The sequence below is a fragment of the Macaca fascicularis genome, chromosome 13 (assembly GCF_037993035.2).
Source record: "Macaca fascicularis isolate 582-1 chromosome 13, T2T-MFA8v1.1".
Classification (NCBI taxonomy): domain Eukaryota; kingdom Metazoa; phylum Chordata; class Mammalia; order Primates; family Cercopithecidae; genus Macaca; species Macaca fascicularis.
In genome coordinates, this window is record NC_088387.1 from 85,704,337 (window position 1) to 85,725,272 (window position 20,936).

General features: G+C 38.7%; 1 protein-coding gene across 11 annotated transcripts in view; it reads right to left on the bottom strand.

The window, feature by feature from the left end:
* The window catches only part of CRIM1 (cysteine rich transmembrane BMP regulator 1), a 197,647-nt gene that overhangs the window by 55,786 nt on the left and 120,925 nt on the right, over window positions 1-20,936 (bottom strand). For all 11 annotated transcript variants that reach the window (XM_005576141.4, XM_074011967.1, XM_074011965.1 and 8 more), the window contains 2 exons: window positions 17,580-17,762; window positions 14,973-15,170 (listed from right to left, as the gene is read on the bottom strand). In XM_005576141.4, the coding sequence (XP_005576198.3) occupies window positions 14,973-15,170; window positions 17,580-17,762 (381 nt within the window). The remainder of the gene's footprint in view (window positions 1-14,972; window positions 15,171-17,579; window positions 17,763-20,936) is intronic.

The window sequence follows — 20,936 nt, forward strand, 5'->3', positions numbered from 1 at the left end:
GGAAGAAGGCTTGAAACAGCAGGAATTCACTGTCTTTGGCTACTACTATTTCTAAAGGGAACCCTCGAACAGCTTCCTTGTGGAGAAGAATTCTAGAAATAGTTTGAGCCTAGAAGCAATAAAGAACAAAAATGGGTGTTTGTTATGTCTACATCCGGTTTGCTTGTTTCCTACTCAGCATCTGAGTGGGAAACATTACTCTCCTCAACCTGTTGTTTTCTTGAACAATTTTGAGAGACCCTCCAGGCACCTTACACTGTCCAGAAGAGCTATTTTTAAAAGAACCCTTGGGATTGTCAGGAGTGCAGATGCTCAGCCACCAATTCTTATCCCAAGTCTTAAGAGAACAAAATTTTGACAAAGTATCTTATAACATGCAATAACATAAACAAACACACGCTGATTCTTCATTTTACATTTATTAAAAATTTAGGGTTACTTCTTTCATATCCTAAAAAGCCTAACAGATGTCTTGTCAGTAAAAGTATTTCCAGGAAAATGTTAGTATTTTTTTTTTACAAATTAGAGAGCTTCAGACACTAAGTTATTGAAAAACACCATCGGTATTTTATATTGATGTTCACATATTTCCTAGGAGCAATTTTATCTACTCAATGGTGAAATTAAGCTACTGGGATCACAATTAATTTGATTAAAAGTATAAAGTTAAAATGAAAATCATGAATCTAACTTCAAGGCCACGGTACTAGACCATAAATATATATTCGGTTATTCAGGTGTTATAAATATGTTAAGCAAATCTAAGCTCTCTACTTTCTTGCCTTTTGTGATTTTATTTTATGAGAAATTCTTCAAACAGTGGCCAAGGAAGTAATAAGCTGAAATTCAAATTCAGCCCTTTAAGATGCTAGTATAAAGTTTTTAGATCAGTCTCATCCTCACATTATATAGTTCAACAACTCTGGGAGAACAGTAAAAATGAACATATTTTGACCTTCTGTTATTTTTAAATGTATAATTAGGCATATTCACTTCTGAAACAATATAATAATTAGTTTTTACATTTCAGGTACGTGTAGCTTAAATGACAATGTTAATAGATGCTTTTAACTTGCTGTCTAATCTGTATTACTCCACTGAACTTCTGGTTTTGAATTAATCCATACAAGGTTCTTAGATAGATTACCATGAGCTAGTTCTCTCTCATAAATAATATTAATTATCTCCATTGAGAAATGTATGAAGCACTCTTTCTGATTAGCAGCCCTGGGAAAGCTGACAACCAATTAGCAGCTCTTGACTATGGGTGACTCTGTAAACGTACAACTGTTGAAGGGATACACAGCCATCCCTGTTGGGTTTGTGTGCAGCACTGTCTTGTCAGGAGGGTAATTAACTCTGTTTCTAGATTCTGATTGTCTGTAGGACTGCTGCCTCACTGTGTTGCCCACTGGTGAACTGCAGGCCTGGCTGTGGAGAGCAGCTGTCTGCCAGCACCCTCCGTTCCTATGCAATCATACGCACACACACCCACACACTAAGAAAAGTCTTTCTGGAAAAACCTCTTTGTATGCACATTTCCAGAAAAAATGCTTTGTTTTCATTTTTATTTATTTTTCTTCTTCTTCTTTTGAGATGAGATCTCACTGTGTTGCCCAGTCTGGTCTCGAACTCCTGACCTCAAGCAATCTTCCTACCTCAGCCTCCCAAAGTGCTGGGATTACAGAAAAAGTACTTTTTAAAGACAGATACATTCTTACATTTCTTCATAAGTGAAAAAAAAATTCAAGTAGAAGTAATAAGATAAATGAAGCTAACAATTCCTATCGTCTCTCGTTTCTCTTATTACTTCTTCTTTTGGGCTTTAATAATGCTTTGCATATTTTACATACCTCTTCTCTGTAAATTCCCAAGCCTGCTTATTTGATTATGAACAATTACGCTTTCTTTTCAGACTTACTTCACGCACTCTTTCTTAAGGTAGTTTTATTTTTTTATTTTGGGCAGGGATTGGGGTGTTGGAGGGGGCTGAACTTGGTTAAGCAATGTGACTATCCAATGAGTAGGAAAATTCCAAAATGTCATTGACTTTACATGGCAGTTCAATGGCTAAATATATCAGGTCTCCTAGCTGGGGCCATAAAACTGGAGATAAGGCTGGCCAAGGCAGCATCAAAGCTTGTCTGTTTTGCTGTATTTTCGTATGTCATACTGCTAACACAGATGCTTTTCAAATGTGAGCCATAACTGGTCAGAACACCTTTCAAATAAATCACCAAACTGTCAACATAATTGCATCTTGGGAAGAAAAGTACAGTGAAGATGAAATTTTCCCAAATGAAGCTAGAGGAAAAACTCTACTAAAGCAGACAATAAGAAAAAAAAAATTGAAGATATAAAAATTCCCTAATCTGGAAGTGGGAATTTCCGTGGCGTTTGAATGTGTACTTAAGAAAGCCTCATTAAGTCATGGAAAAAAGTCTCTTACGGTTGGAGTTTTCAAATTCTTTTAGCCGCTACACATTTGGTTATCCTTTTTCCCTTTGTACTTTCTCATAACAACACCTACATCCTTGTAATTTCTGAAGTACTTATCTCAGAGCAGTTTATTTTATTTTAAAATGAATAGTGTGCAAATGTTCCCAAGATTTGTATTATTTTGTGATCGGAAAGGGAAGCAACCATATATTTATTTTAGACCTATTTATTAATTTTGTATGCTTTTCCCAAGGAATCTTGGCTGTTAAACATATTAATATTTTTCTTCCTTTACCAAAACCATATTTAATAGGAAAAGATAGTATTATTGAGATTATTAAAATAACACAAAAGACAAATTAAAAAATTTTTTTTTATATAGAGTAGGGTATCTTTTTCTAGGAATCCAGCTTGAGACAGCTCACAAAATTATCACTGGATTCCAAGAATCTAGATCTTTTATACTTGTCTTACATTTTATGTTTATTCTCTCTATTGCTAATGTTCACAGGAATTATATTTTCGTAGACTTTAACTGGAAATAATGTGTTATATTAATAGGTATGGGGGTTTGTGTGTGTGCACATTTAGGTAGCTATTTTCAACTTGTACAGGGTGGGTCAGGCAGTCAGAATTTTGGTAACTGGAACCTAGCCTTCTGGGAAATGGCTGAAAACCAGGGAGGAAGGGTCTGCACGTTAGGGACAATACTTCATTCACTGTTTATCACCTCAGCACCTAGCAGTTTGGTCTATAGAACTGCTCAATGAATGAATAAAAAGGCAAAAAGAAAGACATCTAAGCACCTAAAGTCAGTGTACATTATTTGGCAAAGAAGAGCTCCCATTCAAAATTGTCCTAAGAGGCTGTAATCTCTAATTTTCTAACTTTTAGAAGATTAGACAGTAAGTTCCTTAGGGTCCACATCACTATGGCAGTCTTTTGCACATAGGAGGTACACAATAAATGAGCTCCACTGAAGCAGAAAGCCAGATCTGAACGCTGTTGTAAACCTGACATACTTAATAATAGTGAAAATACAGTGCAAATCCCCAAATCTGTCCAAAATGAGATTACTCAGTGATGACACTCAGTTTCCTGAGATAGGTTAAAATATGATCTGTATCTTTGGCTTAAGAAGGCACAAAAGTACACAAAGTATTATAGAAGGCCTCACATCAAAATTCTTCATGTAAGATCTGACATCCCAAATTTTAATTACCTGGAGAATTCACTTCTGGAACTACCCTACTCCTTGATGATGCCAAATAAAAAGGGTTATTAAAATAATCCTGAAAACAGTTAGGCAGTCATTCAACTCAGGAGCTCATCTTCTACTGCATGAAGTTATGGGCACTTGCTGACTGCCTGGCAAACTGATAACCGAGTTAATTAGACACTGATGAGAATCAGAGAAAGAAAAGGAAGAGTGCAGAGCAGAATGCACACGTGCTGGTGATGGTATCTTGGTGCCTGGCAGACTGATGGAGGCTGAGCAGCTCATTTACTCAGTGGGGGCTTAAGTGTCAATGGTTAGGGCCTGGGGCCTAGAATTTGGACGGATATGAACAAGAATGGGCAGAGGTCAAGCTTGACAGGATGGGAGAGTGGGTCAGGGCTCTTGGGTTGAGTAATGTCCCTAGGTGGGAGGATGCAGGAATGAACAAGTGGAAGCAGAAAACAGATCCAGCTCTCCCAGAAGTCAAAGAGCAAGGTCAAAATTCCAGTCAGAGGCTCATGAAAAGAACCCGGGATCAAAGGCTGGGCCACAGAGTTCAGAATAACAGTAACTGGGTCTCAGCAATGGGGATGGGGCCAGGAGAGACTGGCTTTTGAATCTAAGCCACAATGATCAAGTACTTTGATATTCACCATCTGATTTTCCTCATCCCCCGTCTTCTCACGATGGGGGTCTACTGGGAAGCAATGCCAAGGTCATGGATTTGAAGTCAGAAAACATAGCTTGAGTCTCTGCTCTCTCATTAGGCTAACATGTTATGACGGACCTCTCCGGGCTTCTAGAATTTGGGAATACTCATTATTTCTACCTTACAATATTCCTATAATGATCAAACAAGATTGTCAAGAAAAGACTATACTGTAAGGGTGACAGCAACATTACTTGTTGTTGTAATTATTGATGTCATGCTGATCTTGTCTGCTCAGAGCTATAACTGGTCTCGGGTAATGGCTAATGAATTATTAGCCCTTTCACAGACCTCGAATGCTCAGCTGATAAATGGTATGGCAATTGGTTTGGCATTCTGAACCCTGCCTATTGTAACTTAAGTATCATTTTCTATCTCCACTGATAACATGAAAAGCATGTGAGATGGTGGGTGGGTCTGTGCTGTCTTTTCATATGGTCTGGTAAGCTTTGGAGCATGTTAGTGACCAGCCAGTTGCGCCTTTCACATTTGCTGAGTAGCAGTCTGATATCATTGTTCTACATTTTGACTATGTCTATGATGTCTCCAAGAGAACAGAAATCTCTTAGTAATCAGCTAATCCAATGTGGGTTGAAACAATGCCTCTGTGTGCCTGGCCCCCGCTCTTCCTCTCTCATGATGGGGGCCTTGCTAGATCTTTAGGGACAAGGGCAAACTCATCACAGTATCATTTATACTAGTTTTTATCTTTGCCAGTGTTTCTGCCACTCTCAAGTTGAAAGATACAGAAGACCTATTTCTAAAAACTGTCTTTAATGAGCAAATCTCAGCGTTAGGAAGTCAGGGATCTCAAACATATGTCAACAATAAGAGAAAGTTCAACCAGTACTTTCATAACAAGAAATGTAGGGGCTTCTCAAGCAATGAGTCATGTTAGTAGTATCTCTGTCACAGGACTGTGAAGCACCCCCTGTGGAATTCGTCTGACATAAAATCTCCATGGAATCTTTAAAAAACTTGATTCCCAGAAAGGATGAGAGATTTATGGCTTTGAAAAGATCTGAGCTTGCCCACCCTCTCAATATGCAAGGCCTGAGGTCATCCCAAGTGGATAGCTTATTATCTCCAAACATATTATAGCTTCCCTAACAAATAGAGACTCCCTGAATTGTTTTAAAAGTGAGCTGTTCAATTAAGGTGAAAAACAATATGATCTCCTGTCTTCCTACTGATAGGCAAACTAAGGGGATTCGACTACCATGCAAGGCACAAAGGCACAGGCAAAGGATAGGCACTGAATATACATAAAGAAGCATATAAATATACGTCATTAGATTACATAATAGATTCAAGGCAAGTCTCAAATTATATCATGAATACTTTTTTAAAGTAAGGAAATGGGGATCCAGGTAAATTTTAGCTAGAAAAGAGTAAGCTGCGGGCAGGGATGAGGTAAGCACACAGAATCCATGCTTTGAATTCTGGTGCTGGGTGAGTGGTGGCTTGCAAATCAATTCTCGATTTGCCCCAGCAGCCAATGTGAAAGTTACATGATTTGCGGGGTCCACAAGGATCAAGTACTTGGCCTTAGGATCTTGAGGATTCTTAGTTGTGTTTCACTACGCTGCTGCAAAGTAAGAGCTGGAGCCCTGGATTGCACCTTTCTGTTGGCAGCCAGCATTAAATTCTGTCATCTCAAATGGTCCATATACCTGAATTGGGCTGTGTTTCAAACAAACCAGATAAATCCAGCTAATCTCTCAGATGTGAAAGTTAAACTCCACTGAGGTGTAAACAGTTCTGTAGATATAAATGGTAAGTAAAAATTTGGTCAAACTACTAATCAACTTGAACTCAAAATACTGTAAAACAAAATGCATGCTTTCTGGCAAATTTCAGAAACATGCTAAACGTCCTGTATTGCTCATCTCAGGTCAAATTTAGATTAAACTGATGGTATGACCCCTGGACCAAGATCTGGCACTGCTGAGTCCCCTGGCAGGTGGCTGATAGGTGGGTATGATGCTGCTCCTGCCACTTCATCAGCCACCTGCGATGGGGAGACACACACAAATGCAAGAGGCGTTCTTTAACATTTCCCTTCTTTCAATCTGTCCTACGATTTTAAAGTGGTATTGCAACAGATGTTTTATATGCTTGTGTATCTGTACACTATATCTTCAATAATCAGATAGATATAGCACAGAAAAGTTCTAATAGGGGCTTTAACAGTGGCTCACTGGATTTTTCACTATCTTCAGTGCTAACCCTCATATATTAAGCAATGTGAAATCATTTTGTTTTTATAAGATATACTTAAGACTATACCAGGAAACAGTCTGGTATAATTAGAAGTGGTATTAGATAACTAAAATACTAAAAATAAATTGCATTAGAATCACTATCTATTTTGAGCTGTTTCTATAGGCAAATTATTTTAGTCTAATTTATTTGAAAAAAAATGTTGGAATAGAACACCTGCAATTTCAGAAAAACATTGTAATACAGTATATGACCATTTTAATATATGCCTCTAGTCCCTAGAAGTCATAAAAATACTATGTAGTAGGTGAACTGATTTTTTTTAAATAAACACACCAGGAGTTATACTTACAAATAAGTGTTATTGATAAAAGTACTCACTTTTAAAGGCTATATTCTTATGCCAAAATGCTGTTCATGTTAAAATTCTATTTGAAACCTCTTCATAGTTGTTCTCAGAGCAAATTACTATGTCATAGAAGACAAAGTGCCTTTATTTTACTGTCACTTTTTGCTTCCTCTAAAGAGTTTTACTCAGCTACATCGGCCACCTTTTTTTTTTTTTTAAACCAGACGTCAACATAAATGACTTTGGCTATTTCCTAGAGTTTAATAAACCTTCAAAGTCAAGGGTTTACAAATCTGAGGATATTCAAAAGGATGTTCTATGATCTCTAAAGTCAGTTTCAAAAGAGAGGCACCAAAAATATTCTGAACGACTGTACTCCTGGAGTAAGTATACATTTTTCCCATATAACTTCTGAAAGGAAAAACACTTCACTTTAATACGTACATTTTAGTATGTTTAAAAATAATTTTATTATCTGGTGGGACCTTGTATTGGTGGGAATAAACAAACATGCTTCATAGGAAAGTGTAATCAGGTGCTTTAAATACAGGGGTGTTGAGTCCAATCAATTCCTTGGAACTGAGGCAAACAGTAGGAGGAGATGAGGATTTTAAAATAAGATGGTCTAATACAGCCATGTTAGTTAAAACGGTATCTTTTAAACGTTGGGCAGTATGATTACTAATTAAAATGTTAAATTCTACTGGGTAGACAAAAGCTAAAAGGAAACCAATTCTGCTATTTATCAATGGCTGCAGCATAAAGAAGATGGAATCTTTTCTTTTTAAAGTCTGCAAGCCTTTTCTGAAGGGCATGTCTCTTAATAACCTTCATTAACTTCTGTTTGGTTGCCTAAGAGTTGTCTCATCCAAAAAAAGTTTAGCACAGTCTCAAAAGAGATTGTGTTTATTTAAGCTTGTTGGAAAAACATTCCTATCATTTCAAGAATGACTAAATATTTTTCATTCACATAGTTAGCATTCCAGACTATGTTTTCCTGCCTCTGTTGATTAGATGAAAATTAGCAGGCCCAAGTCTGATCTATTAGATGCAATTATTGTCTTAGTAGGAAAATTATGAGACTCCCAGCAATAACACCCTTTTAGGAATGGGAAGTAGACGGCAGAGGAAATAAAGGGCAACCCACCCCCTTGCATGCCACTTCAATAGGGAAATACTTACCAGCTGAACTCTGTAGACTCAGGGGCTGAGGAATTTCCAATCATGTGTCTCAGAATTAGCTCTCAACAATTCTGAACATTTAAGGCATTGATCAGTTTGGTCATCTAGCAAATTAAGAGTATAGACCAACCTTCACTTTTATTTATAAAACTTGGTTCAGTATGGCAGCCTTACTCAAAATCAAGTACAAAGTACAAGGCATTACCGACACAAGCAAAGACATGCTGGACTTGGAGAACCAGCAGCAGAACTTCTCGGTCTAAGAATAACCATTTCTTCTCTATTTACTTCTACAACATTTATTTCTATACTTGTTTAACTATTAATGTAAGTGGTGGATCTAACATGTAAAGAAAGTCACTTACATAATGTACATATTTCTATATAGCTGTGAAAAATCACAAAATCTTGAAAGTGATATATTAAGGCCGGATATGAATGTCTTTTACATTCATTTTACCTATATTCTAGTTTTATTTTAAATATCTAAAGATATTTTAAATGATCAAATAAAAATCAAAATATGACAATATTCATCACTGAAAATTTCTGATGTTTATGTTAAAGACCTAGGTTAACAAATGGTCATTTGCTACGCATTGGTAACCCAACATATGACCTTATTTGGACAAGCAAAAAATAGACTGTGTTATATTTTAATTTCCATTTATGGAACTAGTCTCCAGGACATTTAGAGTTAAAGGATAAAACACATGCCTAACAGTCTTTAGGCTATTACGAATATTTTATTATTCTTGGCTTACTAATAATAGCATCGTATATGGCACTGAAGCAATACCACCCATAAACTGAGTTTTGATCCCTGTTATGTACCAGAATGTTAATAACATGTGACCCTATGGCATCTTTGACTTCACTGCCTCTCGGGGTCAGCCAAACTATGTTTGACTCCGTGCCACAAAAGCAGTAGCTTAATCATTTGAGATACTGTTCAGTGAGGAAGCATTATGGGCAGGGCTGGAAACATTTTTTCTAGTTTCAAAGAATTCCCACCCAGATATGTGCCTGGTACAGACTTTTCTGGCAGCCCAGTGGAAATCTCATTAGAAGGGCAGCTTGATTCAAGGTATGTCATCAGCCTTCAGGGAGAGAATACAGTGCTTCTATAAATTTGGGATTGATGAAGACGACAGTACATTTGATAGCTCACAGAACTCCAGCCTTTTAGATGAGTATAACTTACACTATTGGGTTAGCAGAGACTGAAGTGGCTTACTAAATCCACACAGGTCAAGACATGTCTGACATTTAGTCTTCAACACTATCCCAAGTAGGACCAGGATTCCCTAAGTCAGAGATCCAAGAAAGCCAGGTGGCAGGAAGAAAGAGAGTTGATTTTTTGGTTCAACCACATTCCATCCTGAACCCAGAGTTAGAAAGAATCCATGCACAGTGAATCTCTTATTTCTCCTCTACTTCAAGAGTTAAGCCCAGGTTATTGGCAGAATTATTAGGCCTGAAACTCAGTTGGATATCTGATAATATGTCTGCAAATAGCAATTTTAACTTTTTATTAAGAAGAAAACTTAAAAAATACTGAATACTATGGACTCTGATATACCTCTCGTCCAGCTTTAACAATCTACAAATAACTCTTTGACTTCCTGTCAGAGATAGAACATGGATTTTGCTTCGTTATCAGACAGACAGAAATAGTAGAGGGGAAACTACCCATTTGCCCAACCTCAAGCATGGAATTTATTTACTGGCAACCTAAGTATAATTCTGAATGCTACCTTTTAAAATATTACCTAAGTTGTTCCTAGTTCTTGAAAAGTGATACTCTGGTGTTGGCTTCAAAATCCCTAAGGTCATCAAAATCATCAGCTCCTCCCTGCAGGAGACGGTGCACATAAGGAGGCCTGAAGAACACTCAGGTCACAGTGGCCACCTGGGTCGGGTCCAGCCGCAGCCCAAGATGAGAGGGCAGATCAGGTCTGACATCAAGACTTCAAAGTCCCCATGAAGCTCTAATCTCTTGCATCAGGTGTCACAGCTAAGCTGGCCACACACCTGTCCACATCTCTTGAATTTTCTTACTGAGTAATCACGGGGATGTTATAGATGTCACATAGCCAAAACTTCCCTCCCCAATACCTTATTTTACCTTCAGTTGCAAAACAGATTTCTAATGGAAATGGCAACCTGTCCTCAGGATCCCTCTGATATTAAGAGTCACCTTCGGCAGCATTTATACTTGGTATCATTGGAAAAAAAATTAGCAAATTATTCTCAATACCTAATGATGTAGTAAAAAAAATCCTTGTGCGTGTAAGTAACTGAAATGCAGTGGCACCTACACCATGCAATCTTAAAAACAGTACATTAACGTGGCAGCGAGCATTAGCCTTAGAGTGTCTGGGTAGCCCCACTTAAACTCTGTGATTCTGGACTTCAGAGGCTGAACTGGGAGAGAACAAACCACAGAGTACACATCAGTCTTGGAAGGCCCATGAGGCTGCCACAGGGATGGAGCCCAGAGCTGAGCCCACCAGAAGGGTGAACTGTCAGTGCAGGAAATTGGTCCAACTGGCCTGTAGACATGTGGGCCCACCTCATGTCACACACTTCCACAACACTCTTACTTGGTCCACCTCATGTCACACACTTCCACAACACTCTTACTTATGTTCTCAAAAATGTGTTTTCAGTGATAAGCACCCTGACATTATTCTTCCTTCCGCTGGTAGACCAGGGGTCCCAATGGCCATCAGCTTTTGACGATCTGGTTAAGGTAACCCTGTATCAGGGTCTCCTCCCTCACTCAACTAAAAAGAAGATCTGCAAGAAGGGTCTGGTTGGGACTTGCTGCTCCAGTCTTTCTTTCCTCCTCACTGCCCTCACTTATTATTTACTCATTAAAAATTTTTGAGCATCTACTTACGTATCAGATGTTGTTTTAGGATTCAAAAGAATATGCCAAATTCTTTCTTTCCATGGGCATGGAGCCTCTTTCAGGGTGTAATGCACTGCAGCAGAGGCAGTGTCCATGCAGGGTGCAGGGTCTGGTCCTGGGGACACACTGTGCTGTCAGTTATGAGCTTTATGACCCTGGGCAAACTACATGGCCTCTGAACTTTGTGTTCTCTGATGGTAAACTGGGATGACAGCACCCATACCAAAGGGATGCTGTGAGGATCTCAAATTAGTTGCTCCTCTTAAAGCAGTTAAACCTGACACATAACAATAGTATGAAATGTTAGCTACTGTCATTAAGGGTTACAAATAACAGTGGTCCAATGGTGCCAGACACAGATGAAGACCCAATTCTGCTGTCCCATCTCTTTTTTGTTTTCAGTTTTTAAGGACATTAAGGCCATGTTGTGTATGTATACCCTTCAACTGAAAACTTTATATGCTATTCCACATGTTTCCACCCTAGCTCTTTACAGGGGTCAGAAAATAAAAATAATGAGATCGATAAACAAGAGATGTAGAGAAAAGTCAACAAGGCAAAATGTGAGAATACAATCAGTTACAGACTGGAAAGGCTGATCTGTATACCTGAATTGGGTGTTGACAATAACTTGCTAAGAATTCATCATGAGAGTACTTAAGTGCCAATTTAAAAAGCACTTAGGTACTTGTGAATCAAGTCAGCTGTCAAGTAACGGCCTAGTCTTTAAGGACCCCAGGTTCACGTCCCTAGTCCTCCGGGAGTAACCAAAAAGCATATTATCTTGTCATTTGGAAGGTATGTGTCTCCAATAACAACAGCCACAATAAGGTTCTTCCTCCTTGGAGGTCCTAACACGCCTTATTTAGTGATGCTGTTAGTTTACTTAGAATCTAAAACCACAATCCTTGTGTGGGGTCCCTTCATCTAATTTCGTACTCTGACTATGTACCTAGAAACTGTAGCTAATAGGGTAAGGGCCAACACTGGTTATGCAACTGTGCACAGAGGAATGTACTGTGTGTATAAACTAGGTAAATACCAGTGTTTCTGGTTTTCCTCTAACTATTTCTGGGTGATTGCTTATTTTTTGCACATTAACATCTTGCACTTTTTCTAATTTCATACAATCCTTTTGCTACTCTGAAATCATTTGAAATTATATTTAAGTATGATATTGAACGACTGCTGAGAAAAAATGTCTTCAAATAATCCCAGAGACTTTCTTGGACCATAAACTAAGCAGTAAGATCCATTCACCTTGTGTTATTTTGTAAGTTTATCCTATACTAAAAAAATCTGTTCCTATTATTAATACATCTTAAAATGAAAGCGTTATTGGAGAGTAAATACATTCATATGAAACTCACTACTCAACTAAGTTAAAAACAAAAACAAGAAAAGCAAGATAAATTATTTCTGAGAACCAGAAAATGGAATCTTCTGAAAGGTTTGATGAGAGATGAGAGCCAGAGCATGAAAGAGACAGACAGGAAAAAAGACCAGCAGAACTTTACAGCTGAAATGACAAGGACACTGAGCTCTGTTGAGGTGGAGGGGGCTGCCCAGACCTGAGGCTCTGGAAGTGTATTCAGGGATGCATCTCAAAGGCATCTTTCCCCTGAGGTCTTCAAACTTCGAGGAGACAGTAGGTGGATGACCACATTCAAAATACCTGGAGTAGTTTTCAAACTGCAAATGATTTCCTCCCTTGGCCCCGCTGACTGCCATCACTCCTCAACAGAACCAAAAGCCAGCGGTGAGTAGAGATGGGTGAGGACACTAGAAGCAGGGCATGAGTTAGGCTGGGATGCTGAGTGGGGCAGGGGGAGCAAGCACAAATGGAGCCGAACCTGACAGACTTCAGTTGATCCTCACTCAGCCACACAATGGCAACTACACCCTTGGGGGAAATGATATAAATTACTCCAAACCTGAATGTCTTCATCTCCAAAATGGATAATAAAGGCTTCAGCAGTGTTGCTGTGAAGGTTAAATGAGATTGGGTACAAATGTGATGCACTTACCCCACCATACCTCAACAGGGACATTCCCTTTCTCCTGGTTTAATTTAAAACTCAGCCTAAATAGGTTCCCCAAAGTTAAAGGTTCTCTCTTACTTATCTTTGTGTCCAATGTCGTATCTGAATTCCAGGAGGTTCTTAATTTTTTGAAATTAATGGCTCACCAAAACTGTAACTTTTTTCAAACAGTAGATGATTAGATTACAACTCTATGCAGATGTTGCAGATACCAAATTCTAAGTGACTATACTAAGATTCACTCCTTACCCAAACATCAATGTGTGCTAAGAAAATGGTAATAAATGAGTTATATATGTATTTACCTGTTCACCAACCGCCTTCCTTCTCCACTCTTTGTGATGGATATGCTGATGAATGCAAAAGATGGGTGCGAAAGGATCAGCCTTCCTCTCATTTTCTTCCAGAGGAAAGGCTCTTTTATTCTTTAACAAGTTTTTAAAGTTTTATTTTGAATTTATGACACAAGACCCATGAGGTTAAAGGGCTAATGTTTACTGGATTATGAATTTATGCTTTTCATTTTCCCTACGGTGTGTCCCAAATATTTGTAATTAAATATTTCAAGTTGACAACAGATTGTCCCTAATTCTTAGGGACAGATGTTCTTATCTTCATCTGATTCAGTAAGGCACCCTTTCCTGTAAAGCCGACTCTACGACCATTATATGTATTTCTACATGCTCTTTTTTTCCAGCACTGAAATGCTGCCTTTAGGGAACGGGAGGAGTAAATATACATGAAGGGGTGGGTGACTTCCACAAAACTGGTCATCTGGAAGCTATAAAGTTTTGGAGTGTGGCAGCTGCACTCTGAGTATAGTAATGATGAAGGAATCGGTGATGTCAATAGAACGAGTCCTCAAGGTTAAACTTTTATATGATTTTTAAGGTCTTTAATAAGTCTAGCCCCTCAGAGGCTGATGAAGCTAGTCAGGCAAACTCTGGAGTCTGAGTTTATTAACATTTCGGTGGAAGCACAAGACTTCTTTGTACTTAAAAGACTTAGTCTACTTAACTGACTTTCTGGAAAGATAAGTCCATTTTTCAGTATCTGTTTTTAGAAATTCTAGAAAGATCCATCTTCAACATGAATTAATTTTTGACCCACATTAGTTCATTTTACTATGCAAATGTGCTTCTTAATGCTGGATACCCTCTATTAGAAATGTCTGTATAAATATTCAAACCCTTGTCTGCACTAACAGACATGGACACAAGATTAAAAACTGACATGAGTTAAGTATGCAGAGAATCTACCCAGGATGGAGGAAATGAGCTGGAATAGGAGTCAGGACAGAAAAACTAGACCAGGATGCCTCAGGCTTCCCTCCACTGAACAAGAAGAGAGGTAGCAAATGCAGGTAACCACAAAATAAATAACAGCACTACAGGAGTTGCAAAGCCACAGCCATTGGGATGTGAGAAGTAGAATAGATACTCGGTGACGGCACTAGGCAGTGCAAATTGCCTTTGATGGTTCCAGTCTTTTCTTCTAGTTGCCCGGACCCTTGGGCTTATGCAAGCGTCACAAGTCAAACCTGCTACGCTTGACTCATCGGTCTCATTTTCAATTTCATTTTGTTAGACTGACCTTTGGATGTTAATTAGGCTCAAAGTGAACTTAATTAAAATGTATACATTCTTATACTGTAAGGTATTCAGATGCGCATATTTGCAATGGCAAAATAATGACCACACTATTCTCATTTTACATGTGCAACATTTCCCTCAAATGATTAGTTTGAGCTGTTTGATCAATTTGTCGGCAACTGGTAACAGCGTGAAGCAGACATTATGCCCGAGGAAATAAACAAACAAGAACATACATTGGTAGAAGCTTCTCCAACACAAGACATTCGCAAGGGACTCATTAGCATCTACAAGATTTACCTTCGCACACGGGGCAACACTCCCCAGGCACTTTCACAGGGTTCGTGCAGGTCTGTCCGCAGACGGTCGCAACGCAGTGGCGTTCACCATTGACGCACTGGCAGAATGTGCAGTCGTCTTCCCGCCACCGGTCTCCGTGGGCGAGGATCAGGCCATTGGCATAGCAGCCAGCAGGATTATTAAAAGGATACACTGGATCTAAATGAGAACATGAGTTCAGAGTTAGACCGAGCATATTCGAAATCTTATCTCTGCCTGCACCCAGAGACATTTTTTTCCTGGGTTCTAGTCATCAGCAGTTCTATTCCCACTGTGATCAACAGAAGCTCAGGGTTGCATGAGGAGTCTCTGGGGGTGCATGCAAAAACAGCTGTCACACTGAATTTATGTCTACTCATCCTGACACAGCAGTGCCAGAGAAGAGGATCTGTAGTCTAAAAACCAACGTGCAGGTATTATCACTCTGTAAAGCTGGAAAGCTTTGTGGCAAGAACTGTGGGTTGGTAATTAGAAAACATGAATCCATATTAGGCTCTGACAATGTCTTCACAGTTGTAGACATAAATGTTTATCAAACCTCAGTTTCCCTACCTGTAAAGTGGAAGGAACAATGCCCTGTCTAAATCAGAGTGATACTGTTACTTCTAGAACTCTATCTCATGTGCCTGCAGGACCATGTGGGCAACAGTCCTCTTGCTGTGGCCTTGTTCATGACAAGGCTGGTCTAGACATACCATGGGTCACTGCCTTGGAGAAGGGCTGTGAACTTAGGCCATTTTTTCTCCCATAAGCTGTGAAGCTAAGCTGCAGCCCCAGGTGGGAGACAGAAGTAGCCAAAGCTACTGTAAAAAAAAAAAAAGAAAATGTTTCTGAGGTTATTGACAAGGATATAAATACTGCATATGAAACCCTCACTTATCCCTCTATTGAGAGCAACTAGATAAATTACTCAATTTTCTTTCTCAGAAATACATAAAAAATTGGGTTCAACAAACAAGTACTGCTGTGCTGGGAGAGGAATCCAGACAGTTTAGAGTTTGGTCATCTTTATTCTAAGGACATATTAGGGCATTATAATAAAGTTAGAAGGTCAACATTTAAAATAATGCCATCACAGCGTTAGGAAGGCAGTCTGCCAGAGAGGGACGCGGCCAATGGACCTGAGCAAGACAAGATTTTTAAAATTCCTGTGTAAAAAGTATTAGAATACATATTTTTCTACATTGAGGCTGGATTTGAATTCCAGGAAGTGAGACATAACCGGATCCATGCCCAGACAACTACGATGACTACACAGAGGTTCGTATCTACATTTTTACAGCATCAACTGCTGCTCAGTTGCAGAACTATTACAGACTGGGGGCAGGTAGGGAACAAATCAATTAGGAAGGTTAAAAACTTGAAGTAATTCTTTTTAATTGTCAACATCACCTAAAAAATAAACTACTTTTCTCCTATGGTGGCTAAAATAACCTCTAATAGGGAAAAGGACTCACTGTTACGAACCATGTTAGGAATGCAATTGTTATACTTTAAACATTTTCAGATCAGTATTATGTGGCAAATACAGCTCAAACATCAAAAGGAGACAATGTTATGAAAATGAGGAAGTATGGAAAGTGGCATGACACTGTGCCTCCCACTTTGTGTGCAGGGATCAGGCATAAGATTAACACATGAGACTTCAGACTGAAGATCTGGGGCCCAGTTAGGACACAAAGGCTCACATGACCCTCCTTTCTGGGGAAACAGTGTTGTGTTGTCAGAAGAACACTACAGACAGAGTCAGGCATGGGGTTATTGTTACTGGCTGCACTGTAAACCCAGGCAAGTGACTTTTCTCTTATGAACTTGAACATCCTAATCTGTAAAATGTGTGGGTTGCCGCAAGTGATACTCAGAGCAACTGTTTTGAAATGCTTATTATTTATGAACATCAGTGATGGGAAGATGCAGCCTGATGAAAGAACATGAATATATTACTTCCTGGAGAGAAGATGGGAATCCAGAGAAAGCAGATTCCTGAGAGTCACACCTGACACCTGGCTGGGCCTCGAGCTGGTGTCACCGCTACCTGATACCATGACCCCATGTGAACCACCACATATTTTCAGGGAAGCAGTAGCAGGTCCCTGATCTCCCTGGAGAGGCCTGGGTATTGTGACAGGGGCAGGGTTAGTTCCTCTCTGGGCCGGCAGACTGAGACTGTCAGGGTGAGGTCCGCGTTATCCTAACTGAGCAATCTGAGGTGAGCAGGTGGTGAGCTCTAATGCCAGGATAAAGATAAAGCTTTGCCCCAGGACTTGCTGAGGACTTGCTAGAACTGCAGGGGAGGAATGGAAAACAACTCCGGGACATCTCACGCTGCCTATGGAAAGATGTGACCCATCATCTACACCCAGGCATAGCTTCCCTCAGGGAAGTGTTTCTACACACTCTACCTGGCTTTAACATGCTAGAAGACAGACCACGGTGTCCTAAAAGAGTTCTAAACAAGGAACTTCAACATTCCTTTACTTTTGGATGAGACTAAATTAGGACAATTTCGATTTCAGAACTCTATACCATGCATACGCCTGTTAATCTGTAATTAGCACCTTTTCTTACCTTCACACACTGGGCAGCACTCTCCTTCAGGCACGTAGTACCTCTCACAGTTTATCTCACCACACTGGGCAGTGAAGCAGATGGCAACGCCCCCTTGGCATCGACAGAACCGACAGTTGTCCATTCGAAACATGTCTCCATCATAATATTCCATGTTGTTAAATATGCAGGCTGGCTTTGTATCTGAAAAGAGTTAAAACAAACAAAGCATATTTGTAGTCATCTTTTAGTTGTATCCCTTGATGTTTTTCAAACAGCCTCTAGAAAATTTCTAATAGCAGGAGGTTATAATTTGATGGAAATTTACTAAACTCAATATAAGTTTATGTAACAGAAAACAATAAAATGAAGCAAAACAAAGTAAACAAAACACATTGTTATCCAGTTTACACCAAGGAACAGAAATTCCCCCTAGTAAAATCTACACTGACTTCCTTCCAACCCAGACAAAGGTAAACTTTATGACCATGACACTCACATATTTGGTATGTGCTTTAAAGTGATTCTATTTGTTTGGTTAACTCATTGTCTACCTCAAATGAATGATCCTGTCTCCATATTAGGTTTTGTTCTGCCTCAAAAATTTTATTACCATCTTTTTTGAAGTGGTGATGTTCGGTTCCTCCAGTGCTCTCTCTTATGTTCTTTTTCTCTATATATGGTATAAACACGTATAATTTTAATAGTGTTTGGCCTTTAACAACATACTCTCTACATGTATCACCTCACTTAATCCCCATAATGAAGGCCTGACATAGGTATTATTATCCTGAATTTAAAAGTGAGGAAATTCTAGATAGTTTACTCAAAGTCATACAGCAAAAACAGTAGCTCTTCAACTGAAACCTTGTGCTCTTTCCACTGTGCTTCAGGGTTATGTTCTGCTAAGGACTCATAGTCCCATATTTAGAAGTCTCATCATGATATCAATGATTTTTAAACTTTTCTCTGCCTTGAAACATTCTCCCTACATTCATTCTTTAATTTTAGTTGATTTAAAATAACTCCCACCAAGACATCACAAGAAAACACAACTACGGGTCAGTATATTATAAATGTAGACACAAACATCTTAAAAAAAATTACTAGCAGACCATATCCAGCAACATATAAACAAAATTACACACCACGACCAAGTGAGACTTATTCCAAGAATGCAAGGTTGGTTTAACATCCAAAAATATTAATGTTAATATGACATGTCACAGAATAAGGAACAAAAGCAACACGATCATTCGACAGACACAGTTTTTAGCATCTGACAGAATCTAATAATTCTCTCATGATAAAAATGCTCAACCAACTAAGAACAGAATGGAACTTCCTCAACTTGATAAATGGCATCTATAAAAATCCTACGGCTCACCTCATACTTAATGGTGAAAGTCCAAGTACTTTCCCCCTAAGATCAGGAACAAGACAATGAAGTGTGCTCTCACCACTTCAATTTGACATAGTGGTGAAAATTCTAGCCAGAGCAAATAGGAAAAATAAATAAATAAAAAGCATCCAGATGGGAAAGGAAGAAGTAAAACTATCTCTAATTGTAGATGACATGACATGATCTTGTATATAAACAGTTCTAAGGGATCCATTAAAAAACGATCAGAAAGTATGAACAAGTTCAACAAGGTTGCAGGGTACAATTGCAACTCCCCAAATTGTGTTTCTACACACTAGTAATGACAATCAGAAAATGAGGAAAACAATTCCAATCACAATAGCATCAAAAAGTATACAATACTTAGGAATAAATTTAATAATGTAAGTGCAAACTTGTATTTTGACATTTTCAAAAAATTAAAAAGGCCTACATAAATGGGACATCCCGTGTTCATGGATTGAAAGACAACATTGTTTAAATGGAAATATTCCCCAAATTGACGTACATGTTCAATGCAATCTCTATCAAACTCCTAGCTGGCTCTTCTGTAGAAATTGATAAGTTGATCCTAAAATTCATATGAAAATGCAAGGCACTCAGAAATGCCAAAACAATCTTAAAAGGGAGAACAAAGTTAGAGAACTCATACTTCCTGATTTCAAAACATAATACAATGCTATAGTATTCAAGACTATGTGGTACTGCCACAGGAATAGATATATAGTTCAATGGAATTGAGAGTTCAGAAATAAACTATCACATTTACAGATATTTTGACAAGACGGTCAAGACTCAATGGGGTTGAAAGTCTTTTTTTTTTTGAGATGGAGTTTCACTCTGTCACCCAGGCTGGAGTAGAGTGGCATGATCTAAGCTCACTGCAACCTTTACCTCCTGGGTTCAAGTGATTCTCCTGCCTCAGCCTCCTGAGTATCTGGGACTATAGGTGCATGCCACCATGCCCAGCTAATGTTTGTATTTTTAGTAGAGATGGGGTTTCACCATGTTGGCCAGGCTGGTCTTGAACTCCTGACCTCAAGTAATCCAACCACCTTGGCCTCCCAAAGTGCTGGTATTACAGGTGTGAGCCACCGTGCCAGGCCTGAGGTTGAAAGTCTTTTGGGGCAACTGGATCATCTACATGCAAAAGAATAAAGAAGAAACCCCTATGTCTCACACCATATACAAAAATTAACTCAAAATGAATCATAGAGTTATGATCTAAATACAACAGCTACAACTATAGTGCTCTTAGAAGGAAGCCTAAGAGTTAATCTTTGTGTCCTTTGATAAGGGAGTGGTTTCTTAGATGTGACATTGAAAGCATAAGCAACAAAAGAACAAAACAGATAAACTGGATTTCATCAACTTTGGCACTTAGAAGGACACCATCAAAAAGGTAAAAAGACAACCCTACAAACTGGGAGACAGTATTTGCAATCATGTATCTGATTTTAAAAAATTGGTACCAAGAACTCCCATAATTAAATGATAAAAATAATGTAATCAAAATGGGCAAACCTTTGAACAGACACTTTTCCAAATAAGACAGAAATGGCCAATAAACACATGAAAAGATGCTCGAATCATTAGTCAATAGGGAAATTCAAATCTAAGCTGCAATGAACACCATTTCACACCCGCTATGATGGATATAATTAAAAAATAGTAACGAGTACTGATGAGGATGTGGAGAAACTGGAATTCTCATAGATTTCTAGTGAGGATGTAAAAGCATAGCTGCTTTGGAAAACAGTCTGGGAGTTCCTTAATTTGAGTTACCATATCATCAAGCAACTCTACTATTAGGTATATACCCAAGAGAAATGAAAATATATACCCCACATAAAAGCACTATAAACAAATGTTCCTAGCAGCCCGAGAGCCAAGAAAAGAAAGAACCTAAATATCCATTAACTGATACATAAACAAAAAGCAGTGTAACTACACAATAAAATATTACGCGGCCATAA